The sequence below is a fragment of the Nerophis lumbriciformis genome, linkage group LG03 (assembly GCF_033978685.3).
Source record: "Nerophis lumbriciformis linkage group LG03, RoL_Nlum_v2.1, whole genome shotgun sequence".
Taxonomy (NCBI): domain Eukaryota; kingdom Metazoa; phylum Chordata; class Actinopteri; order Syngnathiformes; family Syngnathidae; genus Nerophis; species Nerophis lumbriciformis.
The window spans coordinates 41,795,001-41,812,500 of record NC_084550.2 but is presented as its reverse complement, the minus strand read 5'-3'; the positions used below and the strand labels follow the sequence as shown (position 1 = coordinate 41,812,500).

At 42.3% G+C, this 17,500-nt stretch overlaps 1 protein-coding gene across 1 annotated transcript in view; it reads right to left on the bottom strand.

Annotated features, from left to right (window-relative positions):
• The window catches only part of kif5ab (kinesin family member 5A, b), a 459,246-nt gene that overhangs the window by 302,202 nt on the left and 139,544 nt on the right, over positions 1 to 17,500 (bottom strand). Inside the window, exons 4-6 of the mRNA XM_061937764.2 lie at positions 10,800 to 10,904; positions 10,526 to 10,574; positions 4,983 to 5,038 (exon numbers count right to left, since the gene is read on the bottom strand). Of these exons, the coding sequence (XP_061793748.2) occupies positions 4,983 to 5,038; positions 10,526 to 10,574; positions 10,800 to 10,904 (210 nt within the window). The remainder of the gene's footprint in view (positions 1 to 4,982; positions 5,039 to 10,525; positions 10,575 to 10,799; positions 10,905 to 17,500) is intronic.

Here is a 17,500-nt window from a genome sequence, read left to right as displayed (position 1 = left end):
TGGCCGAGAGTTAGTTGGCGGCCGAGGGTGGAGTCGGCTATCTTGGTTGCTTTGTAGGGTCTGCTCCTGTCTCTGGCCATGCTCCCTCTACCTCAGCAGACGATGGCGTGGAACACCGCAGAGGCCACCACGGTGTATACGTTTTTATTTATTTATTTATTTTATTTTAGTAGCTGTATGTAGAAATGGCTGGTTGCATCAGCTCTGCTCTTTTAATGTCTTTAATGTCCTTTGTGTTCTTTGTATGTTTCCCATATGTGCTTATTGTTGCTCGAGTTTTTTCGCGGTCTAAAACTGAGACCCCCACCCCCACAGGACCTTAAATTGGGAGCTGCTTTTCTTCTCCTCCTCTTACCCCCATGTTTATCTTTACTTCCTACCTCTTCACGGGGCACTTTCCAGGAGGCGACCCATCAGTCTTCCTGTCCTGTATACCGTTGTAACGGTATATTGTACTGTTGCCTTAAGGACATCATTCACCACACCTGTTTACCTGACTTTGTCGTCATTATTCACTGCCATTGTTCTATTCTGCACATAATGTTGTTTTTGTTTAGCATTCGTATATGCGGTTAAGAGTGAGTAATTCGGTGCGGCCCCTTTAAGTGACCCTCAAGAGTTTTACCCAAAGGTGGGGGTTCGTCAGTGACGTGCGGTCACTTGAGGCAGGTGAGGGGGGCCTCACCTGCCATCATGGAAAGAAAAAAAATGTAAAAAGAAAAAATTTGCATTAAATTGTTATATGTATCCAGTGATTATACTATAAAGTTATTTTCCATTTAACTTCACCAGTTTGATTATTTTTATTCAAAATCGCTGAATTTTCACATTTGCCGTTTAAATACTGAGAAGAGACGGTGCGGTGAACAGCAGCCAGTTGAGGCACGTCACTCAGTGCCGCAACATGGATTGCGGACTCGGCTAACTGCTGGCCTGCTGTGCAGTGAGACCGTATTGCTATATGAACTATATTATACATTTCCATAGTTTAGTTAGCTGAGGTATATACTGTACAGTGTATTTTGTCAACAACTGTATGTGTGTAACGTATTTCTTGTGCTGAGCGATCATAAAACTGCTGCGAAGACGCACTGGCTGAGGCTCGCGTAACCCCGCGTCCTGGTGCCGGTTAAGGCACCTCCGCCGCAGACTGCACCCTCCGACGAGAGCGCCACACCCAAACCCTCCACGTGCAAGACCGAATCCACCCAAAAAAAGTCACTTAACAAGAAGCCAAAAAGTGCAAAAACAACAATGCTCGCGAGTCGCGCCAGAGGAGCCGTGAACGACTGGAGGGACACAACATTAGGTACACTTGCAGACTGCAGCACGGATTTCATTATTCATTCATTCACAACTCCTCCAACACCAACACCACTGTTCCCGCACTTATAAGTAAAGGTAAGACCATAATAACGTTTTTTTTATTAAATGTGCTTTTTTGTGAGCTACAGTTTGTATGTGTAAAGTTAAAGTTAAGTTAAAGCAGGGGCGTCACTAGCTTTTAAGGACAGGGTGGGCTTTGCCCCAAGGAGATGCACAGGATGCAAGCGAATGTTACGCACGGGCACAAAACTTCACAAACGGCTAACAAAGACTTAGAAATTATTCATTGTTATTATTATTATTTTAAAAAAATGCACGGGACGAAATGAAATGCTCCCCGGGACGATGGCTTTTAACCATATATTTTCTTTTTCTTTTTATGTATTTATTCATTTTACATTTTATATTAAATGTCTTGGTTTTTCCTCCCTCTGAAAATCCTATTAAATGTTTAACAAGCCATCCTATAATAATAAAACAGCTATTAATGTAACAATACAATAAAACAAATATATTTAATGATATTTTTTTCATTATTTTAACAATAGGCTTATGTATATTACTTTATATAGATTCTACAAGAAACACAAAACTTAAAAAATAAATGATTTACAATTGCACACACAAGGTTTTGTGCAGCTTCACTCATTGTAAAGAACCGCAAGAAAGGTCGCAGAGAAAATGCGGGCTGGAATTTGAGTGATGTGGGCATTTTCTATATGAACAAGTGGAATGGATTGGATACCGACGCACGAAAGGGGCTCTCTACCTTACGCTACGAAGTGAGGGGAAACTGAGTGAATAATAACAGGTTATATGATTATTTATTTAAACTCATATTTGGGCCACTTTATAATTATTTATTTGTAAAAAAAAACCACCAAATTATTTAGGGGGGCTTAAGAATATTTTAGGGGGGCTTGAGCCCCCCTAAAATAGGCCTAACAACGGCAATGAGTTAAAGTACCAATGATTGTCACACACTAGGTGTGGTGAAATTTGTCCTCTGCATTTGACCCATCCCCTTGATCACCCCCTGGGATGTGAGGGGAGCAGTGGGCAGCAGTGGCGCCGCGCCCGGGAATAATTGTTGGTGATTTAACCCCCAATTCCAACCCTTGATGCTGAGTGCCAAGCAGGGAAGAATGCTGGTATGAGCTTTTAAACATAACCCGTCAACTGCTGCCAATCAAATGGTGAATAAGATACTCTTTAGGGTTCATATGTTTGTAAATCTAACTGTGATGAAGTCAGTGCCTCACCAGTCATGAACCTCACCGCACGTCACTGGGGTTCGTTGTGACTGCCATTTTCATACTTGCCAACCCTCCCAAATTTTCCGGGAGACTCACGAATTTCAGTGCCTCTCCCGAAAATCTCCCGGGACAACCGTTCTCCCTAATTTCTCTCGATTTCCAGCCGGACTTAAGGCACGCCCTCTCCAGGTCCATGCGGACCTGAGTGAGGACAGCCTGTCGTCACGTCCGCTTTTCCTTCATATAAACAGCGTGCCGGCCCAGTCACTTTATAACATCTACGGCTTTCGGAAAGTGCACAACTGCACACACAACAAGAAGGAGACAAAGCAGAAGAACGAAGAAGAGACAGTCATGGCGACGACGAGTGACAGAGAATAGAACGAGGATGGACAATTCAACCCTAAACTCACTCCTTTCCTGCAAATTAAATTTCACAGATGCTGCCTGTAATAGAATTATCTAAGTTGTTTGTTGCCATCTCCTGGTGAATGTTGTGTACAGTGTTCTGTGGTTACTTTTTGGTTGGCCAACGTTCATCACCTAAACTTGAATAACTTTTGAAATCATTAATCAATTATTTTTATTTTTCGGATTTACCAAGAAGAATTAATGTTCTAAAAGTTTAGAAAATTTCAACTTCGAGATGCCATGGACTACTGAACAAAAGACATTTATAGTTGAGGCCTATTTTCGGTTGAATTCTATCCACGCGGCTCAATTGCAATTCAAAGAACGGTTTGGATGTCGTGGATTTCCTGCCCACACAATGATCTACAGATGGGTCAACAATTTCCGAACCCATGGGACTGTTAATAACCTCAATCATAAAGATATTAACAGACAATCACACTCTGGACGACCGATATCATCAAGGACACCACAGAACGTTGATGCGGTCAGAGACTCTGTTGTTCGCAGCCCACGCAAGTCTGTGCGTCGACGAAGTCAGGAGCTTGGAATGAACCGGGAGTCTGTGCGGAGAATTTTGATTGCAGATCTCGACCTCTATCCTTACAGGATACAGATTAAACAAAAGCTTACACCTGCCGACATGAGGAAACGAGTGATCATGTGCCAGTGGTTTTGCGATAAGATTGACGCTGCGCCAGACTTCCTTGACAATGTCTGGTTTTCGGATGAGGCACATTTTCTGCTGTCAGGTCATGTGAACTCTAAGAACAACATCTTGTGGGGTAGCACACCCCCTGAGTACTGTCTGCAAAGGCCATTACACTCTGTCAAGTGCACTGCATGGGTCGCCATCTCCAAACATGGCATCATTGGACCATTCTGGTTCGAGGACGACAACGAGCGGTTTGTGACAATCAACACCGAGCGATATGTTCAGGTGCTTGGCAAATTCTGGACAGCACTTGGTCGACGAAGAGGGACCTCCAGTGGTTCCAGCAGGATGGTGCCACCCCCCACACCTCAAACGAATCATTGGCATGGCTACAGCATCGTTTCCCTGACCGACTGATCAGCCGCAGGTGTGACCCGGAGTGGTCGCCGCATTCACCGGACTTGGAACGCCTCAGATTTTTATCTGTGGGGATACCTTAAGGACAAGGTGTATGGCAACAACCCCCAGACTATCCCTGATCTGAAGGCAGCAATCACAGCAGCAATAAGAGCGATCCCAAGGGAAGAATGTGGGAGGGTCATCGAGAACTTTGCCCGCCGGATCCAAATGTGCTTGCAGCAACGGGGAGCTCATTTAGAGCACATTTTTTGAGCGCCAGTTAAACAAAGAGTTTTTGTGGTACAGACTTGAAACTTTAGAGATGTCTGCTACATAGACTTAACCTAATGTAGCTGAATGTTTGTGTTAATCTAATTACAATTTTGGAAGTTATTCGATTTTTATTGATGAGCGTTTTTTTTGTGTCACCCTGTATGCATATATATATAAGAAATACTTGAATTTCAGTGAATTCTAGCTATAAATATACTCCTGCCCTCTTAACCCCGCCCCCCTCCAAATCTCCCGAATTCGGAGGTCTCAAGGTTGGCAAGTATGGCCATTTTGAGTCGCTTGATGTAAAAAGATACTTCTGCTCTTTGCTTGAATAAACAGCGCACACGTTTGCGTGTCAAAAATATTTCAAGTTGTCTTGCTTTTGCGCTACGAGCGCAATAGCACGTCCGTTTTTGGACGGGTTGTACGGAAAACTCATTTTGTTGTGCTTTTTTAGTGCAATTCTATTCTGGTATAGAAAGATATGTGTGTCGATTGTCAGTCATCATCAGGTCATGTACTCCACAGAGGTGGAATGGAGGCAACACTGAAACGTCTTCAACAAAAAGAGACCTATTATTTTTTTGTAATGGATAATGTTTCAATAACTGCTGTGGGATCTTTCCTATTAATCACTTGTCAGCATGAGGATGACTCACCTTCACGTAAGGAACTCTGTGTTTGTCTTCATGCACGGACAGGTTGGTTTTTGTCACTGCAGTGAAGGGAGAAGGAGGTTATTGTTAGAGGAACACACACACACACACGTATGCTGTAGGTCAGTGTTTTTCAACCACTGTGCCGCATCACACCTAATTGGTCCAAAAAATATTTTTTGCGAATCAAAAACTATAATAATGTGCCGTTGTCTAGTGCCTGTGCTGTGTAATGCTCGCCTGGGTAACCATGTAATACTCCAAATCAGTAGGTGGCAGCGGGTAGTTCATTGCTTTGTAGAAGTCGGAACGCGTCGAGGATGGTTTGTCGTGATCCCAATATGCAGAGCACAGAGGGAGACAGCGTGTAGGTAAAAAGGTATGTACCGGTAACGCTTAAACCAAAAATGAACAAAAGGCTTAGGAAAAGGCACTGGAGCATAGGGATGGCTATGCAAAACTGAACTGGCTACAAAGTAAACAAAAACAGAATGCTGGACGACAGCAAAAACTTACAGCGTGCGGAGCGGAGACGGCGTCCGCAAAGTACATCCCTACATGACGTGACGATCAACAAAGTCCCCGCAAAGAAGGATAGCGTACGCGCAACCTCAATAGTCTTGATTGCGAAAACAAAACAGGTGCGGGTAATAACACTCAAAGGAAGGCGTGAAGCTGCTACAGGAGAACGCCAACAAAACAGGAAGGGTCACCAAAATAACAGCGCAAGACAGGAACTACAGCACTACACACAGGAAACAACAACAAACTCAAAATAAGGCATGACCACCCGGAGCATACTTGCCAACCCTCCCGGATTTTCCGGGAGACTCCCGAAATTCAGCGCCTCTCCCGAAAACCTCCCGGGACAAATTTTCTCCCGAAAATCTCCCGAAATTCAGGCAGAGCTGGAGGCCACGCCCCCTCCAGCTCCATGCGGACCTGAGTCCGCTTTCCCACAATATAAACAACGTGCCTGCCCAATCATTATAACTGTAGAATGATCGAGGGCGTGTTCTTGGTTTCTTATGTGGGTTTATTGTTAGGCAGTTTCATTAACGTCCTCCCAGCGCGGTAACAACACACAACAACAGCAGTCACGTTTCCGTCTACCGTAAAGCAGTTCGTCTGCCGTAAACAGTAATGTTGTGACACTCTTAAACAGGACAATACTGCCATCTAGTGCATTTGATGAAAGCACTTTTTGCGTGCCACACAGCAATGCATCATCAGAGAGGGTGTTCAGCATGGTTCGAAAAATAGTGACAGAGAATAGAACAAGGATGGACAATTCAACCCTTAACTCAACAATGAGTAAATGAGTGTTATGTGTGTGTATATGTGTAAATAAATGAACACTGAAATTCAGGTATTTCTTTTATTTATATATATATATATATATATATATTTTTATATATATATATATATATATATATATATATATATATATATATATATATACACACATATATATACAGGTAAAAGCCAGTAAATTAGAATATTTTGAAAAACTTGATTTATTTCAGTAATTGCATTCAAAAGGTGTAACTTGTACATTATATTTATTCATTGCACACAGACTGATGCATTCAAATGTTTATTTCATTTAATTTTGATGATTTGAAGTGGCAACAAATGAAAATCCAAAATTCCGTGTGTCACAAAATTAGAATATTGTGTAAGGCTAATACAAAAAAGGGATTTTTAGAAATGTTGGCCAACTGAAAAGTATGAAAATGAAAAATATGGGCATGTACAATACTCAATACTTGGTTGGAGCTCCTTTTTCCTCAATTACTGCGTTAATGCGGCGTGGCATGGAGTCGATGAGTTTCTGGCACTGCTCAGGTGTTATGAGAGCCCAGGTTGCTCTGATAGTGGCCTTCAACTCTTCTGCGTTTTTGGGTCTGGCATTTTGCATCTTCCTTTTCACAATACCCCACAGATGTTCTATGGGGCTAAGGTCAGGGGAGTTGGCGGGCCAATTTAGAACAGAAATACCATGGTCCGTAAACCAGGCACGGGTAGATTTTGCGCTGTGTGCAGGCGCCAAGTCCTGTTGGAACTTGAAATCTCCATCTCCATAGAGCAGGTCAGCAGCAGGAAGCATGAAGTGCTCTAAAACTTGCTGGTAGACGGCTGCGTTGACCCTGGATCTCAGGAAACAGAGTGGACCGACACCAGCTGGACTGCTGCTGAGTGGTCCAAAGTCATGTTTTCTGACGAAAGCAAATTTTGCATTTCCTTTGGAAATCGAGGTCCCAGAGTCTGGAGGAAGACAGGAGAGGCACAGGATCCACGTTGCCTGAAGTCTAGTGTAAAGTTTCCACCATCAGTGATGGTTTGGGGTGCCATGTCATCTGCTGGTGTCGGTCCACTCTGTTTCCTGAGATCCAGGGTCAACGCAGCCGTCTACCAGCAAGTTTTAGAGCACTTCATGCTTCCTGCTGCTGACCTGCTCTATGGAGATGGAGGTTTCAAGTTCCAACAGGACTTGGCGCCTGCACACAGCGCAAAATCTACCCGTGCCTGGTTTACGGACCATGGTATTTCTGTTCTAAATTGGCCCGCCAACTCCCCTGACCTTAGCCCCATAGAAAATCTGTGGGGTATTGTGAAAAGGAAGATGCAGAATGCCAGACCCAAAAACGCAGAAGAGTTGAAGGCCACTATCAGAGCAACCTGGGCTCTCATAACACCTGAGCAGTGCCAGAAACTCATCGACTCCATGCCACGCCGCATTAACGCAGTAATTGAGGCAAAAGGAGCTCCAACCAAGTATTGAGTATTGTACATGCTCATATTTTTCATTTTCATACTTTTCAGTTGGCCAACATTTCTAAAAATCCCTTTTTTGTATTAGCCTTAAGTAATATTCTAATTTTGTGACACACGGAATTTTGGATTTTCATTTGTTGCCACTTCAAATCATCAAAATTAAATGAAATAAACATTTGAATGCATCAGTCTGTGTGCAATGAATAAATATAATGTACAAGTTACACCTTTTGAATGCAATTACTGAAATAAATCAAGTTTTTCAAAATATTCTAATTTACTGGCTTTTACCTGTATATATATATATATATATATATATATATATATAATAAAATAAATATATATTTATAGCTAGAATTCACTGAAAGTCAAGTATTTCATATATATATATATGAAATACTTGACTTGGTGAATTCTAGCTGTAAATATACTCCTCCCCTCTTAACCACGCCCCCAACCACGGTGTAGGCTTATTTTTCAGGAGATGGGCTTGGCCCTTTAGTTCCAGTGAAAGGAACTTTGAATGCTCCAGGATACCAAAACATTTTGGACAATTCCTTGTGGGAACAGTTTGGAGCGGGCCCCTTCCTCTTCCAACATGACTGTGCACCAGTGCACAAAGCAAGGTCCATAAAGACATGGATGACAGAGTCTGGTGTGGATGAAATGGACTGGCCTGCACAGAGTCCTGACCTGAACCCGATAGAACACCTTTGGGATGAATTAGAACGGAGACTGAGAGCCATGACTTCTCCACCAACATCAGTGTGTGACCTCACCAATGCGCTTTTGGAAGAATGGTGGAAAATTCCGATAAACACACTCCGCAACCTAGTGGACAGCCTTCCCAGAAGAGTTGAAGCTGTAATAGCTGCAAAAGGTGGACCGACATCATATTGAACCCTATGGGTTAGGAATGGGATGGCACTTCAAGTTCATATGTGAGTTAATGCAGGTGGCCAAATAATTTTGGCAATATAGTTTATATTGGACTGAATTGATACAAATAGTTTAAGGGTGACTATAGGGGTGATATTTCATGTCTCGAAGGCTTCTATAATGTTACAAAACATCCCTAAAATGTTATGAATGGCTATTGTATGGTCTAGACATGAAAATATGTTATTGTAGGCCATGTAACACAGTGGTGAACATGCCCTTACCCAACTACTTTGGCACGTGTTGCAGCCATGAAATTCTAAGTTAATTATTACTTGCAAAAAAAAAATGAAGTTTATGAGTTTGAACATCAAATGTCTTGTCTTTGCAGTGCATTCAATTGAATATGGGTTGAAAAGGGTTTGCAAATCATTGTATTCCGTTTATATTTACATCTAACACAATTTCCCAACTCATATGGAAACAGGGTTTGTATTACTGCTTCAACTCTTCTGGGAAGGCTGTCCACAAGGTTGCGGAGTGTGTTTATCGGAATTTTCCACCATTCTTCCAAAAGCGCATTGGTGAGGTCACACACTGATGTTGGTCGAGAAGGCCTGGCTCTCAGTCTCCGTTCTAATTCATCCCAAAGGTGTTCTATCGGGTTCAGGTCAGGACTCTGTGCAGGCCAGTCAAGTTCATCCACACCAGACTCTGTCATCCATATTTTTATGGACCTTGCTTTGTGCACTGGTGCACAGTCATGTTGGAGAATGAAGGGGCCCGCTTCAAACTGTTCCCGCAAGGTTGGGAGCATGGAATTGTCCAGAATGTTTTGATATCCTGGAGCATTCAAAGTTCCTTTCACTGGAAAAAGGGGCCAAGCCCAACTCTTGAAAAACAAGCCCACACCATAATTCCTCCTCCACCAAATTTCACACTTGGCACAATGCAGTCCGAAATGTAGCGTTCTCCTGGCAACCTCCAAACCCAGACTGGTCCATCAGATTGCCAGATGGAAAAGCGTGATTCATCACTCCAGAGAAGGCGTCTCTACTGCTCTAGAGTCCAGTGGCGACGTGCTTACACCACTGCATCCCCACTTTGCATTGGACTTGGTGATGTATGGCTTAGATGCAGCTGCTCGGCCATGGAAACCTATTCCATGAAGCTCTCTGCGTACTGTACGTGGGCTAATTGGAAGGTCACATGAAGTTTGGAGCTCTGTAGCAACTGACTGTGCAGAACGTATTTGCACTTTGCGCTTCAGCATCTGCTGACCCCTCTCTGTCAGTTTACGTGGCCTACCACTTGGTGGCTGAGTTGCTGTTGTTCCCCAACTCTTCCCTTTTCTTTTGATAAAGCAGAGAGTTGACTTTGGAATATTTAGGAGCGAGGAAATTTCACGACTGGATTGGTTGCACAGGTGGCATCCTATGACAGTTCCACGCTGGGAATCACTGAGAGCGGCCCATTCTTTCACAAATGTTTGTAGAAACAGTCTCCATGCCTACGTGCGTGATTTTATACACCTGTGGCCGTGCCAAGTGATTAGGACACCTGATTCTCATCATTTGGATGGGTGGCCAAATGCTTTTGGCAATATAGTGTAGATTGCAGTCCTGTAGGAAACACTGCCATGCAGCTAGTTCCCCCTTTTTCTTGACTTAAAGGCTTATCTGCATACTATTTGAAGCTTTTCTCCACTACACACCCAGTCTTATGGATGCCATATGCCTCATTTGTGCATACAATTTATATACATAGAGTATGTGTGTGTGTAGTAAGAGTCTCCGATGTGTGCTTTCAATGCTATGTGAAGCAGAAAATAAATACAGTAAGAAGGATAGGATACTATTAAAGCGGCTATTTGCGCCTTAAGCACGCACCGTCCAGCAGGTCACGGATTTTATCCATGTAGATCTCAAAGTAGGATACCTGCAAGAGAAACAATAACATTTATTTGCTGCACTGTTTAAAGGCATTATCCTGCAGCGTAACAAATACTGCGAGATTACAGCGTTTCAAACATGGTGATTTATTGATGCTAGGCTGATTACACAGCAGCCGTCCACCAGAGGATTATTACATCACAGGTCTGAGCGCCATGCCAGCACGTACTGTACTGTTTGTGCCACAAAGTGCAGCACAGCACCAACTGACCTTGATGTGGAATTCTATGTTCTCCTCCATGGCAAATATGTAATGGAAGATGTCTTCGGCAATCCGGGGAATGATGCCCATCCCTTGGGGGTCGTGGAGCTTTCCCTGCAGGGAGGGAAGCAACGATACGGGAGTGAAGAGAAGAGAGACTTGAAAGAGGGGGTTGTTTCCCATAGGGACTCATAAAGTGCACCCCCACTGAGTGCTGCTGGGAAAAAGGATGAGATGAAAGTGACGAGGAACCTCTTTTACCATAAAGCAATCTTCCAGCCATTGCCATGCCGGTCTTTAAGGCCCCGTTTACCAGGGTAAATCATACCTAACCTTATCCCTGTCCACAATGCCACACTGCAAAAACTGAAATCTAAGTAAGATTAAATATCTCAAATAAGGGTGATATTTGCTTATTTTCTGTCTGAAAAGATAATTAATCTCACTAAACAGATTTTATGTTAAGGGTTTTGGTCCTAAATGATCTCAGTAAGATATTACAGCTTGTTGCTGAGATTTGATGACCTATATTGAGTAAAACATGCTTGAAACTAGAATATCAACTGTTGCAAATCTGTGTCATCAACACTCACGAGTATAAAACTACTTTTTTAAAGTAAGTGCTAAATTATTGTTCAATACACACATTTGTCTCACTGTTTCAGGGCTGTAAGACAACACTGAAACCGATTTGCTCTATCTAAATAAGCAGTCTCTTAAAGTCCTGGACATTAAATATTTTCGTTATCACCACCGTAATATATTGGACAAATACCAACTACTGAACTGGGAATATTTGGTAACATTTCATAATGGTAATATGGTTTTGAAAACCTTACGTGATTTGGCCCAATCACCACTTTCTGATGTTGTACATGTGAGCCAGGGACAAACTAGATCCGCCTCCTGATAGTTCCTGTCAGGAAAAGTGCCTTCAGCCACTCTGTCTTCTCAGTGAGTGCAGTCCAGTTTTGAAACAATATCCCTTCTCATATACACTATGTTCATACATTAAAGCAATTCAGAAATATGCTAAAAATCATGGCGACTTGAGAATCAGACTTGTGAACATCGTCATTAATGTATTTTATTTTGCTGCTTTGTGCCTCCTGTCTGCTGTCAGTGTAACCATGCCTGTGTGTAACTGTCCATGGTGCTGTTGAAGCTTAAAGGCCTACTGAAATGAGATTTTCTTATTGAAACGGGGATAGCAGGTCCATTCTATGTGTCATACTTGATCATTTTGCCATATTGCCATATTTTTGCTGAAAGGATTTAGTGGAAAACATCGACGATAAAGTTTGCAACTTTTGGTCACTGATAAAAAAGCCTTGCCTGTACCGGAAGTAGCAGACGAGTAGCGTGACGTCACAGGTTGTGGAGCTCCTCACATCTGCACATTGTTTACAATCATGGCCACCAGCAGCGAGAGCGATTCGGACCGAGAAAGCGACGATTTCCCCATTAATTTGAGCGAGGATGAAAGATTTGTGGATGAGGAAAGTGAGAGTGAAGGACTAGAGGGCAGTGGGAGCGATTCAGATAGGGAAGATGCTGTGAGAGGCGGGTGGGACCTGATATTCAGCTGGGAATGACTAAAACAGTAAATAAACACAAGACATATACATACTCTATTAGCCACAACACAACCAGGCTTATATTTAATATGCCACAAATTAATCCCGCATAACAAACACCTCCCCCCTCCCGTCCATATAACCCGCCAATACAACTCAAACACCTGCACAACACACTCAATCCCACAGCCCAAAGTACCGTTCACCTCCCCAAAGTTCATACAGCACATATATTTCCCCAAAGTCCACAAAGTTACGTACGTGACATGCACATAGCGGCACGCACGTACGGGCAAGCGATCAAATGTTTGGAAGCCGCAGCTGCATGCGTACTCACGGTACCCTGTCTGCGCATCCAACTCAAAGTCCTCCTGGTAAGAGTCTCTGTTGTCCCAGTTCTCCACAGGCCAATGGTAAAGCTTGACTGTCATCTTTCGGGAATGTAAACAATGAAACACCGGCTGTGTTTGTGTTGCTGCAGCCGGCCGCAATACACCGCTTCCCACCTACAGCTTTCTTCTTTGCTGTCTCCATTGTTCATTGAACAAATTGCAAAAGATTCACCAACACAGATGTCCAGAATACTGTGGAATTTTGCGATGAAAACAGACGACTTAATAGCTGGCCACCATGCTGTCCCAAAATGTCCTCCACAATCAGTGACGTCACACGCTGACGTCATCATACCGAGACGTTTTCAGCAGGATATTTTGCGCGAAATTTAAAATTGCACTTTAGTAAGCTAACCCGGCCTTATTGGCATGTGTTGCAATGTTAAGATTTCATCATTGATATATAAACTGTCAGACTGCGTGGTCGGTAGTAGTGGGTTTCAGTAGGCCTTTAATGTATAGTTAGGGATGATGTTTGATAAGAAATTATCGAGTTCGAGCCTATTATCGAATCCTCTTATCGAACCGATTCCTTGTCGATTCTCTTATCGAGTCCAGATAGGTTGTTGTATATGGAAAAAAACACAATATTTGGTTTAACAAATCACTTCACATTCTCTACTGCTCGCTACTATAGTATTACCATATCTGAGTTATTGTGCAGAAATGTGGGGAAATAACTACAAATGTGCGCTACATTCGTTAACCGTGTTACAAAAAAGATCAATTAGACTGATACATAATGTTGGATATAGAGAACATACACTTTATTTATTGAGTCAAAAATATTAAAGTTCGATGATTTGGTAAAATTGCAAACAGCTTAAACGATGTGGAATTAAATGATGGAATGGATTAAGTAAAGATTGTACTGATATGATCCAGTTTAAGAGGTTGTTCAAATGAATAGTGCTTACAAAGTACAAAGAAGAGGAATTATGAGAAATACTTTCAACCTTATAGAAAAAAAGATATTCTTTATCTCAGTATATTAATAATGACTGAATTAATGACATATTATAAAACTGTTGTATATACTAATTCACAGATATTTTATTATAAAAAGGTCAGTAAATGATGTATATATTTGTAAACGCTATGAAGTGGGAAAGGGGTAGGATTAAATAAGCTTTACTTCTTCCTACTCTTGTAAAGTGAAATGATATGAAACTGTGATGTATTATACTGTAAGTGTGTTCATGTTCCAAATAAACTAAAGAAATAGAGAAAGCACTAGTGATGCCTAATGATGTCATGATCCGTGGTCGGATCATGTTTTGTTTAGTTATGTTAGTTTTGGACTTCCTTAGTTGTTTTGTGCACTTCGGGGGTTTGTTTTAGTCACCATGGTTACTTATGATTTTCACATGCCTTGTACGCGCACCTGTTGCTCAACAGAGACTCTATTTAAGCCTGCCTTTTACGGTCACTCGTCGTGGCTTCATTGTTTGCATTTGCAACGGTTACATTGGCATTCTGGTTTTCAAACTCATGATTCCTGTGCTAAAGTTACCTTAGCTTCTAGTATTCCTGTGCTAAGTAAGTTTTTGCTTTAGCTTCTCGTGCGAACGGCACGCTTTCCTTTTGTTTTGTTTCTGTCTGTTGTAATGTGTATGATTTATGAGAAATAAATCATCTCCTACCTGCACGCTTTCATCTGGGGCCGTCAGTTTTGAGGCCCGGGAGAACAAACCGCAGCACGCTGCACCCCACCGTGACAAATGACTGAGCTACGTGACGTCATTTCTTGTGATGTCCCACGGGGCATTTCTTGTCGGGACGGGATTCGTTCCCAGGGATTCGAATAAAGAACCAACTCTTTTTCTTTACTATAGTGGTCTCGATAACGGGTACCGGTTCCTCAAAAAGGGATCCGAGTACGAAGACTCGGTTCTTTTCTTATCGAACAACTAGGAAAATCGGTTTCGAGCATCATCCCTATGTATAGTGCCTGTGCTGCTGAATCTTGGCGTAGATGTGTGTGAGATAATCAGTTGTTTTACTATTTTAAGTAGTTAAAGTTAAAGTACCAATGATTGTCACACACACACTAGGTGTGGTGAGATTATCCTCTGCATTTGACCCATCACCCTCACCCCCTGGGAGGTGAGGGGAGCAGTGAGCAGCAGTGGTGGCCACGCCCGAGAACCGTTTGGGTGATTTAACCCCCAATTCCAACACTTGATGCTGAGTACCAAGCAGGGAGGTAATGGGTCTCATTTTTATAGTCTTTGGTATGACTCGGCCGGGGTTTGAACTCACGACCTACCGATCTCAGGGCGGAAACCCTAACCACTAGGCCAGTGGTTCTCAACCTTTTGTCAGTGATGTACCCCCTGTGAATTTTTCTTTAATTCAAGTACCCCCTAATCAGAGCAAAGCATTTCTGGTTGAAAAAAAAGATAAAGAAGTAAAATACAGCACTATGTCATCAGTTTCTGATTTATTTAATTGTATAACAGTGCAAAATATTGCTCATTTGTAGTCTTTCTTGAACTATTTGGAAAAAAATATATAAAAAAAATTAAAAACTTGTTGAAAAATAAACAAGTGATTCAACTATAAATAAAGATTTCTACACATAGAAGTAATCATCAACTTAAATTGCCCTCTTTGGGGATTGTAATAGAGATCCATCTGGATTCATGAACTTAATTCTAAACATTTCTTCACAAAAAAAGAAATCTTTAACATCAATATTTATGGAACATGTCCACAAAAAATCTAGCTGTCAACACTGAATATTGCATTGTTGCATTGTAATGAATGGAATAGCCGACTTGATTTGATGTTCAGTTTATGAACTTACATTCATATTTTGTTGAAGTATTATTCAATAAATATATTTATAAAGGATTTTTGAATTGTTGCTAATTTTAGAATATTTAAAAAAAATCTCACGTACCCCTTGGCATACCTTCAAGTACCCCCAGGGGTACGCGTATCCCCATTTGAGAACCACTGCACTAGGCCACTGAGCAAGTGGTAGGCTCTTAATGAGTGTTGCTTTTTACAGCTTGCCCAGGGACTATGGCTGGAAACTAACTTCGTAGCTAAAACTTGCACATGTGCAGCAATGTTGATCACAGTGTGTTGTCCCTGTTCAAATAAACTAATAAATTGACACTTCTCAGAGAAGCTTTCCGCTCTGCAAAGCGAAATTAGGATTAATTTGAAAGCCAGAACGAACAACTAGAGCAGATAAACCATTGGAATGTTATTGCACGCCCTCATCGAATTAATCCTTATCTACAATACGGCTCCCTTTGCAGTGGCCTTGGCAAGGCCATGCTGTACACCACAGCCAGACCAGTGCAGCGGAAGAAATAAAATCTCGGCAAAGACACTTGGGATGTTGACTGTGTTCTGGGACACCGAGCGGAGCGACCTCCAGGCTTATAGACCTAACACGCACCCACGGACTACACACAGATATGCACACAAACACCCTCGCTGCTTCTTTTATGATGGCTTACAGAGCAGCGCCCTGATGGCTGCAGCTTCCTCCTCCTTGTTGCAAGTCTCATGCTTTTGTGTGCCGTAACATGTGCTCATATGGGGTATCATAGGGTTTTTTTCTGGTCTCAAACTGCTTTTTTTCCTCATCCTCTTCTTCTTTCTCCTTCCATGTTTACCTTTTTCCTACTTCCTACCTTTTATACGGGGTGCCGCCCTAGTGGCAGAACCATCATTCTTTTTGTTCCGCTTACCCTGTATACCAGACTTAAACAAATTAAGGCCCGTTAAGCTTTGCACTCTGGCCCGCCGGACATTCCCAAATAATTGTCTTAGATCTTTAAGATGGAAACTGTAGCTGCCATTATGATGTGCAGTGATGTCTCCTAATGACCTTAAGTCTTGAACTTTACTAAGTATTTCAATGGTTACTATGGTAATCTAATTAGTCACTATGGCAATATATCAATCAATCAATCAATCAATGTTTATTTATATAGCCCTAAATCACAAGTGCCTCAAAGGGCTGCACAAGCCACAACGACATCCTCGGTACAAAGCCCACATAAGGGCAAGGAAAAACTCACCCCAGTGGGACGTCGATGTGAATGACTATGAGAAACCTTGGAGAGGACCGCATATGTGGGTAACCCCCCCCTCTAGGGGAAAAATATAATTAGTTACTATGGTAATCTAAGTCGCAGCAGGTCAGACGAGGTACTAAGCAGTGTGGGTCGGGAGCATTTCCACAGAGTGATTCCAGGGCCTGAAATGCGGGTGTCAGGGACAGACGCGGAAGGAGATTTTTACAACAAAGTTCTAAAGCTTCGTGGTATATCAGATGTATCAGATTGTAGGTGGGGTTTTTTTACCCTTCACATTCATACTTCGCTGTGTTTGTTGCATTTTTGTAGCGTTTTGCTTGATTTTAAAATATGTGAATGGAGAGGGTGTGTGTGACGTTCATATGTTGTCAATATTCTGTGTTTTAACATTCATAGTTAATATTGTAAATCTCACTTTCTTTATTTTCATGTACATTCTGGGTGTCTCATTCAGGGGGGGGGGGGGGGGGGCGGGGAGGGGAGGTTTGATCTGCGGTTTGATATATGAAACAAAACAAAAAAAGTTGTTGGCACGTTCAGTCCACACACAGCGTGGTCATGGCGAGCGCAATAACGGAGGAGCTTGAACGCCCAGCGCCATTGAATCGGTGTGTTTATAAGTGCAGATTCGGTTGTGCAAAACGAGGGTTTTAAACACATGCTGAACGTGCTTGAACCAC